The sequence below is a fragment of the Nicotiana attenuata genome, chromosome 3 (genome assembly GCF_001879085.1).
Source record: "Nicotiana attenuata strain UT chromosome 3, NIATTr2, whole genome shotgun sequence".
NCBI classification, from domain to species: domain Eukaryota; kingdom Viridiplantae; phylum Streptophyta; class Magnoliopsida; order Solanales; family Solanaceae; genus Nicotiana; species Nicotiana attenuata.
The window spans coordinates 17,263,435-17,275,163 of NC_031991.1; the positions used below are offsets into that span (position 1 = coordinate 17,263,435).

At 36.7% G+C, this 11,729-nt stretch overlaps 1 protein-coding gene across 1 annotated transcript; it reads left to right on the forward strand.

Moving 5' to 3' along the window:
* On the forward strand, positions 1,537-6,103 carry LOC109223356 (asparagine--tRNA ligase, cytoplasmic 1-like). The gene is made up of 6 exons (XM_019387637.1): positions 1,537-2,108; positions 3,249-3,890; positions 4,373-4,626; positions 4,713-4,842; positions 5,457-5,515; positions 5,604-6,103. The coding sequence occupies exons 1-6, from the start codon at positions 1,632-1,634 to the stop codon at positions 5,785-5,787; spliced, it is 1,746 nt and encodes a 581-aa protein (XP_019243182.1). The 5' UTR covers positions 1,537-1,631; the 3' UTR covers positions 5,788-6,103.

Genomic DNA, 11,729 nt, shown 5'->3' on the forward strand with positions numbered 1-11,729 from the left:
CTACATGAGTATATCAAGATATCATTATTAAATACAATCACAAAAGTATCAAAATAAGACTTGAAAACTCGATCAAGTCCATAAATGTCTCTGAGGCATTTGTCAACCAAACGACATAACAAGGAACTCGTAGTGCCTAGTGCTCATGACGAGTCCTAAAAGCTTTTTTTGGAATATCTGAGTCTATGCTTTCAGTATTGTTTCTTTTGAGTGGGCAAACATGTCAATGGTTAACTAATGCTTCTTAAGTCCCATTTTTTTATCCTTCTGGAATGTGCTACGAACTCACCGTAGATACGAACAACTTTGCGCTTTAAAATGCTCCACCACCTTTACTCTTAGCAAATTTCATTTAAGTTTTGCACTTTTATCACCTAGCCGGACACTTCAAAGTTCAAACACTACCAAAAAGGCAAAAACAAGTAAAAAGTTTAAAAAGAACTAAGCAAATTCCCATACATTTCTTAAACACTGTATAAGTACTTTTACACTTTCTATTGTATTATTTTTGCCTGCGGGTCTGGCATGCAATTCAAATAACGAGCATTCATTAGGTTTTTTTAATGGTCTCTAAATATTATGAAATTTTCTAAGTTGTCACATGTTTACCCTAAAAAACGAATAATAATTGAATTTATACGCGGTTTTAAGGATACGTGATATAACTTGATACAAATTGAGAAAGCAGATTAATATTGAAATTAATGACAAGAAAATAAATGCAAACCACACAAATTGGACAACCTTAGCCTTGGAGTTTGATCACCCTCGAGCCATGAAATGCCTCAACTGATGTTAGAACAGAATAACAAGATTATGAGAACTAGAGATAACAATGTATTGCTTTTGGAATCAGACCCCCTTTATATTGTAGGGGAGTCCTACTTTAGATACAATTCTACAAAAGGTAAGAAATCTCATGATTAGCTAATTAGCCGGTCTCTTGCTGATATGTGCTGAGATTTCCGCCGTGACATCTGACCGGTTACGGATATTTCGGCCTTCTGTTATTCGGTGCGATAGTGTTTCCTCGAGCTGAATCGGAGTCGGGGTCGGTTGCGGAGTTATGAACTCGATGATCTCGAAGACGTGTGTTCTGACTTCGTACCTTCACTCGAAAGAACCCGGGGTCGATCTCCAAACCATCTCGTTTCAATCTCGATCTTTCATGCAATAGGGGAGCTCTATTTCGACCGTACACCCTACATATAAAAATAAAAGATGATTTTACTAGTTGAATATCTATTTGAACAACCATCTCTAACAATAATTGGTTAGTTATTTAAAATAAGAAAGTAATATCCATGATATCACTTGTCAAGTAACAATAGCGCCTACATAAATTTCTCTAACAATATTTGGTTAGTTTTTTGGGTTAAGTTATGTTGAGTATGCGATATATAAAACAAAATTTCTCTAATTATTCATTTTGCTGGAATCTTTTAATTGTATCTTTTTTCCCGAGGTGCATTTTTTTTAATCAATAACCAAAACTTTTGGGGTTAATTGGAATTAACAAAAAGAAAAAAACGAGCCAAATAAGCAACTAGGGTTTATCAAAACCGAAAACGAAAATCCCTCCATTTCTTTTATCTACCACTCAACCGCCGGAGAATAATAACATTCCCACAATGTCCGTCGACGATTCCACGCCGCAGGTGGACAAAATCTCCCTAAGTGACGGCGTTGAGGAGGCTCAATTCTCCCAACGCGTTCCTGTCCGTTCAATTCTTGGCCGTCCTGACGGTGGAGCTGGACTCGCCGGAAAAGTTGTGAAAATTGGGGGTTGGGTTAAAACCGGTAGAGAACAGGGAAAGGGTTCTTTTGCCTTCCTGGAAGTGAATGATGGATCATGCCCTGCAAATCTACAGGTAATTGTGGATAGTGCTGTGTATAAACTTGGAGATTTGGTACCTACTGGCACTTGTGTCCACGTAGAAGGTGAGCTGAAGTTACCTCCTGAAGGTGCAAAGCAAAAAGTTGAGCTTCGTGTCCAGAAGGTTCTGTCCGTTGGTACCGTTGATGCTGGCAAGTATCCATTGCCCAAGACTAAATTAACTCTTGAGTTTCTTAGAGATGTTGTTCATCTGCGGCCTCGAACTAATACTGTAATGATCTTTCTCACTCTTTCTCTTTTGTTTCTTGATTTATATTTCTCCATCTGTCCCATTTTAGGTTATGTTGTTGGACTGGGCATGAATTTTATGAAAATACTTTTGAAATTTGTGATCTAAAACTTGTGGTCTAAAACAAGTCATATTTGTGACTATAACTTTTTTCATTAACGGTAGATGACAAGTTAAAAGTTAAATTCTTTCTAAATATGTAAAGATATTATTTTTTGGGACAAACTAATAAGGAAAGTGCATCACATAAATTGTGATAGAGGGAGTAGGACTTTCTGTTTACTCTGCCAATAGTGAATTAGTCAATGCTCTAATGTGGAATAAAAATACTTGTATTGGCAATACACCGTGTCCATTCAATGAGAAATGATTTAATTTTTAGTTGCACTTCTGTGATACCTTATGATAAATTACATGTTCACGTTTTATACTTGCACTTCTTTTATTGAGCTGGAAATGGAGGGATCAAGGGATATTCATGTTAGGGGACCTTGTTTTTCTTAATAGAAGTTTTGTGGAACTTCCTTATTTGCTCTTTGATTTCCAAATATTTTTGAGTTTCATACCCAGCTTGTTTTTTTGCTTATGTTTCTATATAAACGGAATAATGACAAATTATTTTGAAGTGAGGTAGGATTGATTGATGCAATTAGTCCTTATGCTTCTTGAAAGAAGATACGTGGTGGCCTGTTTTGCTCCTTTGTTAGCGACAACAATCATCAGTGCTGAAATATGTGAGATCACAAAACAAATTTGTATCATTTTATGTTGGTTAATTTTACAAATAAAACATATTCTCATAATTAGGGATTACATGCATATGGAACTACTTTGTCTTTTGTCATTTTATGAGGATGTCATAGTCTGAGCTTACAAATTTATTTTGATATTGCTTCTGTATAGTGGGATTACACTGGGTAAGTTTTTCTTCTGTTTCGTTCTCTCTCTCTCTCTCTCTCTCTCTCTCTCTCTCTCTCTCTCTCTCTCTCTCTCTCTCTCTCTCTCTCTCTGAAACGTCCTAGAGAAGCATAAATATATCTTGAGTCTTGCAGTTTATTTAGTATTTAATTCACGCATTCTTTAACTACAATCCATTTCTCTTTTTGGTTTTGTACATTTCAGATATCTGCAGTTGCAAGAATCCGTAATGCCTTGGCTTATGCCACCCATACATTCTTTCAGAAGAATGGCTTTCTTTATATCCACACACCAATCATCACCACCAGTGATTGCGAGGGTGCTGGCGAGATGTTCCAGGTCACTACATTGATAAGTGAAGCTGAAAAATTGGAGAAGGAGCTGAAAGAGAATCCTGCTCCTTCAGATTCTGACATTAAGGTTGTTGAACAGCTTGTCAAAGAGAAAGGAGAGGCAGTTGCTAGGCTCAAAGCTGATAAGGCAAGCACGGAAAAAGCTGGTTCCAACATTGCAGACATAAATAAGCAGATCAGTGCTGCAGTCGGTGATCTCACAAGGGCTAAAGAGAATCTCCTGAAGTTGCAAGAGAGATTCAAATTGGGAGAGAGGGTAAAGTGCTCTGCTGGCATACCTAAAAAGGATGGAAACATTGATTATGCTGATGATTTCTTTGCACGTCAAGCCTTCTTGACAGTATCTGGTCAACTCCAAGTTGAAACCTATGCATGTGCACTTTCTAGTGTCTACACTTTTGGGCCAACTTTTCGAGCTGAACAGTCCCACACTTCCAGGCATCTTGCAGAGTTCTGGATGGTGGAGCCTGAAATTGCTTTTGCTGATCTCAAGGTATCATGCATCAGTTGCATCGTCTTCTCATCGAACTACTTCGCAGCTACCAGAAGTTTTTGATACCAACAGAGATGTGGATTCAAGTTAAAAATGTTTGAACTTTGGTATCATAAATACTTTTCCTAGTCATAATCTGGATATTATCTGCACATGGACGAAAATAGAGTAAAAAGCTTTTGCCAAATTCTACATCTACTTCGATAGAATTTATTGGGAATGAGTAGAGATTACCACTAGGTGGTTTGGTTTCTTGTCGCAAAAAGAAAATTACCGTTTAGTGGTTTGTTTTCCATGATGAAAAGTTGATCAGTGCTGGAAGCAATTTTTTATACCATTTTAACATATCTTCCGACTCCTTTTCTTCTGGACTTGAAGTGTATTCCTATGATGTTTTTGATTGGGCTATTTGATTTGATTGGTTATTTGTATTCTTTGCTTTCCTTGATTCGCATTATTCACAATTTAAATTTTTTGTTTAGGATGATATGAACTGTGCTGAGGCATATGTGAAATTTCTCTGTCAGTGGCTGCTTGACCATTGTCTTGATGACATGGAATTTATCACTAAATTTATAGACAAAGGTGCTCTAGGTAGACTTAGAATGGTCACCTCATCCAAATTCCATCGCTTAACTTACACAGAAGCAATAGTCATTCTGGAAGAAGCATCCAAAACGAAGACATTTGAGAATAAAGTAGAATGGGGAATTGACTTGGCATCTGAACATGAAAGGTACCTTCTTATCCATTACGATAATATAATCAGTTGGATTGGTATATTTCTGTACTTATTCTGATTCCTGATTGGCTTGTTGCTAGATATTTGACCGAAGAGCATTTTAAATCACCTGTTATAGTGTTCAACTACCCAAAAGGCATCAAAGCATTTTACATGAAGGTGAATGAAGACAACAAGACAGTTGCTGCGATGGATCTGCTTGTACCAAAGGTTTGCATATTCTGTTTGTAGCAATGGTGGACTACATACTCTAGTCTTAAAGATAATGGTTTACCACACCACCCACCTTGGATAGTGCATTACTGAAACCTCTGGGCATCAATGAGGCATCAGCACAAGCTAATGCCATGCAGACTAACTGATTGCTTGCAGCTAGTCCATGCATCTCTTGTAGGCTGTAAGAGAATGGACTTACATAGGCTGCAATGTCAAATGAAATGGATGAATCAGTATTACATAGAAGCAAGAGTTGCTCCATCTTAATTTTGCTTCCACACAATTCAGCACTTACTGTAATACTGGAAATGAAAACTTTTTGGCCACCATAGACTATAAACAGACTGGACTTTTGCCTAAAATGATTTATATAGTGATAGCAATTGTGTACCCGACCAGCCTGCATGCCTTCAGCTTTACATGAAAGTTAAATATAACAAAAGGAAGAACAACTGCATTCTTTTAACGAAGAATCATATACAAGATCCAACAGCGGTCTTTGGCATTGCATCCTCCGTCACCTTCTATTTTCAGATCGTGAGTACTGGCGACCCATATGAGTTATTAATCTATCTGCTGCCTAAATGCATGTCTGCATTTGTCTGCAGGTTGGAGAACTAATAGGAGGTAGCCAAAGGGAAGAGGATTATGAGGTTCTCAGATCAAGGTACTGTAAATTTGCAATATGTAAGGATAATGTTTGTGTATTTGATCATTTAACTGATCTTTTGACAATATAATATATTTCTTTGCAGGATATCGAATATGGGTCTGCCATTAGAGCCATATGAGTGGTATCTTGATCTGAGACGCTATGGTACTGTCAAACATAGTGGTTTTGGTTTAGGCTTTGAGCGGATGATTCTTTTCGCGACAGGGATGGAAAACATTCGAGATGTGATTCCCTTTCCCAGATATCCAGGAAGAGCTGATCTATAAATGTCAATGATAATTATGGATTTTCTGTCTTTGAAATTCTTGATGCCAATTTTTTAACCTTGTAATTGTGACTATGGATTGTTGAACATATTCCAATACAGAATTTTTTATAAGGCTCTATAAGGGATAATCCTTATAGAGCAGTTTGTGTCTCGGTTCATCCACCACTTTAGGGGGTCGTTTGGTTGATGGACAAGTTATGCTGGGATTAGTTATTCTAGAATTATTTCTTATTGAAGGTTCAGTATTTTTGTATTAATCCTGGGATTGTCAATATTAATTCTATATGCTGGGATAGGTTATCCTGGGATTACTATCTCACGACCCCTAGTTGATTTAGTTGTCGCCCTGCTCAGTGTGTTAGTTTTGATAGGTGTCTGATTCTTTGTTTTGACTTTTTAGATGGAGCAGCAACGACTGAAATAGAAGGTCTTAAGAAATACTTTTACTGGGATTAGCATGTAAATATCTTTGTATCTTAACTTTTTATGTGATGTACCTTAATTTGACTTATACAATTTACTTTAAATAAGTTCAGTCCAGGATTAATATTGTTTCTATGACTTGAGCATTTAGATTATTCCTTTTGGTCCAAAAATATTCTAGATCTACCAATTCCCAAAGCATGTCAATTATTTTACAAGGTAATTGACTTAAGATGCATGCAAGGGTAATTGAACTAAATACCTTGTAATATGAGTTATTTACAGATGTACTTCATGTATATTGAAATCAAACACTTATACTCCTATATTATGTAAATCCTACACAAGCATATTGATTCAATTACATATACACTCCATGTTTTTTAAATTAAACACTTACAACACTCCTATACTATGAAAATCCTACAGAAATGTGATGACTCATTTATAGATACAACCAATATATCTTAAAATCAAACACTTAACCCTCTATACTATTGGAATCCTACACAATTATAATTTGAGTCTTTCAATTAACTAGGGTGTTAAGTTGTTAGTTTTGAAAAACATAAGGTGTACCCATAACTAGGTAGGGCAAGTTGGCCATATGACCTCTATTCAAATCAATTGACCTTCAAGTTTTATTTATTAAAGACCATCTTGTTTAATTAGTATTAATGTGGATTTTGGGTTAATGAGAAGGTGAAGGGGAATTCAAACTGCAACCCTAAAGTTTTACTTGTTGCACATTAGCTCAACCTATATTAATTTTGTCACGATCCAAAACCCACTAAGTCATGATGACACCTAACCCAACCCGCTAGATAAAGCAACCAACATGTAACTTAACTGAAACTGAAAATTATCAAATAAATAATAGATAAGAATGCAAAAATTAAGCCTGTGCACCCCCGGGATTAGTCGGGGCTCTTAGAGACTCGAACACCCGGTGCAAATCAAAAAAAAGAATGCAAAAATTAATACAAAAATTCGGCACGTGGGTACGCCTCCAATGCAAAGCTCCCTCTTTACGGCTACCCAGCTTCAAAATCTGCACGCATGGTACAAAAGTGTAGTATGAGTACAACCGATATCATGTACTCAGTAAGTATCATGACTAACCTCAAAGAAGTAGTGACGAGGTTTTTAAGTCAAAAGATACTCACTTGTCAAATTATCTGTGCAATATATCCAAGATTGGCAACGAAAAGTATAGCAGATAAAAAATAACTATAGTCTTATTATAACAAATAATAGCAATTTAATAAAAGTAAGACCGAACTTCAATAACAAGTCATCAAATGGAATCGCACACATATGGCATATTGTGCCTACATTATCAATTACCCTTGCACGGCAAAGACCTCGTGCCACACACATGTCAATTATCCTTGCACGACAAAGACCTTGTGCCACATTATAATTCGATTCCATATCAATTTCAAAATAACAAGTTCAAGAAAACTTTTCAAAATCAATTACAGTAATGCACGATAACATCTTATTTTTTACTACAATCCGTTACGTTTCCAACAACTCAATAGAATATGAGGTAACAACTCGACGTAGGTAAATCCATCTTGGCAAACACTCATCAAGTAATAACAGCGGCATAGATTAGCATGTTAGAAACCACACATTAAACCATGTAAAAATACATGTCACATATAAAGAAGTCATAAGCACAATACGAATTCCTCTCTTTCACCACCACCACACACATAATCAATAAAAGTCTCCCCCGGGTTATCACATACCATTCCAATGCCACCCTTATTTCACCGCATGAGCATCACAATGAATATTTTTTCTTATATTGCTACACACACATTAGCCAACCTTACCTCGTCGCGTGCACATCAATACACACCACCCATATGGCGTCGCACGTACATCTAGACACCCTTATCTCGATGTATGCGCATCACAAATAAAATGCCTCCCTTATATCGTCACATGCGCATCTAAAATCAATCCATGTTTCACAATTACACATCAATTCAAAGTAACAAATATCATCAAGAGGCATACCCTCATAAGTCAACATAAAGCCCACAAAGACATGATAACAACAACAATGCGAATAAAGCATAATTATTGTTAAATCAAGTACATCAACCAAGTCGATGTAATCGTTCAAAGTATCACATATGCATCACAGAGTGTACACGTCCCAATCAAGGCACATTACAAGATCAAGTTCGGATATGTATTAATAGCCTACATGTGTCTATTTCCCAAACAAATATAGCATAAGTCTCAAGGTTTGTTCATCATGTTCAACATAAAGTACCAATAGCCTCAACACGCCTCTAGCATGGTTTATAATACTCACGAAGTTGATTAAGTCAATAACACATTGAATCAAGTAAAACACACAACCAAATAAGGCATAGAGTAAGCTAGAATCTTCCCCGAGAATGAATACCCATGGCGTATGTATATACGCTCGTCTCCTCATATATACATCACCTCCGCATGTAGCAAACAATATCAAATAGTAGAAAAAAATTCTCTTAACCAAAGCTAGGCAAGACACTTACCTCAAACAAACCAAATCGATACTCAAAAATTGTTCCCTTAGAAAATAACCTCCGTCCGGCTCAAATCTAACAAAAAATGACTTGATAATGTCAAACAATGCAAAAAGAATCAATTTCAATTAATAAAGTTGTAATCTTAACCCCAATTTTGAAAAGTCAACCATAGGCCATCCTGGTCCAAACCCGAGTCGAATGGTAGATTTCAACTACTCATGACCCTACAAGTCCAAATATATGATTATTTTTCAAAATCAAGTCCAATTCGATTCTCAAATCTCAAATTTTTATTTTCCAAAATATAGTAAAAAATTCCCAAAAATTCCCTCCAATTTCATGATTTTGATGTTAAAATCCACAAGAAATTAAGTTATACTATCAAAGCTGAGTGAAAATAACTTACCCAATAATTATGTGTGAAAATCCCCTCAAAACTTTTCCTCCCACCGAGTTTAGGGCTCAAAATATGATAAAACGAGGCTAAATCCTGAAATCCAGTTATATGTTAAGCTGCAGATGTTGCATTTGCGACCAGATGTTCGCAAATGCAACTATCGCAAAAGTGACGTCAGGTCCGCAAATGCGAAGCACACTGACACAGTTGCAATTGCGACACAGACTTCGCAAACGCGAAGTCCTTCCCAGATGGCCAAATCGCAAAAGCAATGCTAGGCCTCGCAAAAGTTATCCACCGACCCGTTGCAAATGCGACTCCATCTCGCAATGCGAACACTACTCAGCTCGCCAAGACTCACAAAAGAGAAGATGACCATGCAAATGGGGTGGCGGCGTGACATGTTCCTCACAATTGCGAGAATAGCAGCACCAATAATGGCAGAAATTGCCAAACTAACTCGAAAACAATTCGAAACCTACCCGAGCCCTTCGGGATCCTGTGCAACCATACCAACAAGTACATAAAATTCATGCAAATTCAATCGCATGCTCGGATCATCAAAATAACATATAAAACCACAAATAAAATACCAATACGCATCCAAAATCATACTGAAACTCAAGAACTTCCAAAATTACAACCAAGCGTCTAATTCCTACCAAATCAACTCGAAATGATACAAAATTTTGAACACAAGTTCCAAATGACAAAACGGACCTATTCCAAGTCCCGAAGCAAAAATTCAAACCCGTTAGCCCAAAGTCACTCTCGATCAAACTTAGGAAATTTCTAAACCCTCAAATTGCCAACGTTCGCCAAAAAATGCCAAATCAACCGGGAAACTCCAAATTGAAATCTGGGCATAAGCACAAATCCAAAATCACCATACGAACATATTGGAACCCTCAAAATACGGACCTAAGACCGTTTACACAAAAGTCAAACCTTGGTTAACTCTTTAATTTAAAGCTTCCAAATATGAAATTTTCTTTTTCAAATTAATCCTGGAACTCTCGAACATCAAAACCAACCATACACACAAGTTGTAATACATCATATGAAGCTACCGAGACCTCAAACCATTGAACGAAATGCTAAATCTTAAAACGACTTGTCGGGTCGTTACATTCTCCCCCCACTTAAATATACGTTCGTCCTCGAACGTTCTAAGAGTCATTTTCAAGCGATCAAATCACTGTATAAACTCACCATACACATACCCACAGTGATCCCGCGTCACCTCAATCCATAAAAGCCCATCAACACAATCTTGACTGAAGATTCTTTCTTCAACCTTACTCGCTAAGCCTTAGAATCAAATTTTGACATCCAGTACTCCTTCTAAGATCCGATTCTCGCATATAAATAGTGTATCGATCTCAACCAGCTGCAACAAATCATACATATATTCACAAGACATAACCACACAACGTAAACTATCGCTCATATGCCCACAACCATATCTCTGGCCACAATAGTTGCCCATTACCAAACCCGGTACCGGCTACCTTATATCAATAAAAACCTTGTCCCAAACCTTCAAAACACTGATAATGATACACGAGGCATGTAAAAACTCATAACCACTCATCAGATCAACAAGTCATGGGGTTCTCTCGCTCGACATGAATCATTACCAAAGTCTAAGATGACAAATGACGTTCCCATCCCAACATACCTTATCTAATTCTGATTGCACAAATTCCAGGTCCAATAACCACATATCACCTAGTACAAGCTGCTCGACCAACATGCCACACCCCAATGCCACCTAGAGCCACATATGATGCAATTCGCACCCAACAAGCAACAACTCAAATATAACTAACGATACTGTTGATACCCAATTTTTCCCTGTATATTTTTTATATGCAAAAATACTTTCAAAATAACATATGTATGCATATATAAATGTGTCCTAATGTTTTAGTATTCTTCCTAGTTTTTAAAAGATTTTTAAATCGATTTATTGCCCTATTTTAGCAGTATAAAAACCAATAATTATTCCTCAAATTATTATTTTGGAGATTAATTTATATTATTCTCATATTTATCCCAAAATATAGCTAAGGTGATTTTTACACATTTTTTACAAATTTATTTAGTATTTTTAAAGCTAAATTGCATATAATTGCAATATTAGCCTATTTTAAGAATTAATTGCGTTTATAATTATAAAATTGATTCCAGTATTTTTAATTTAATATATACGTATTGTTAATTAATTTAGCACCTTTAATTTGTTTTCAGCCCTATTTAAAATCTAGCCCTATTTCATTTCAATTGTAGCCCAAATCGACCACCCCAGCTAACCCAATTTCAATCCCAATTGGACCGGACTAAATCCTAAATTTACCCGCCCATGACCCAATTAAAAAAACCCGCCCGGCTCCCCTTTAGATCCAGGTCGTTGATCATTTTGATCAACGGCCACAATTCCCCCTTCCTTTTTTAATTTCCAAACCCCCCAACCCTAAAATAATTTCACTTAATCAGCCGCCTCTAAACACCCCCTTCTCTCAAACTCTCTCGAACCTTCCTGGAACCCTAATCGTCTCCTACCACCTCCACCGTGAAACC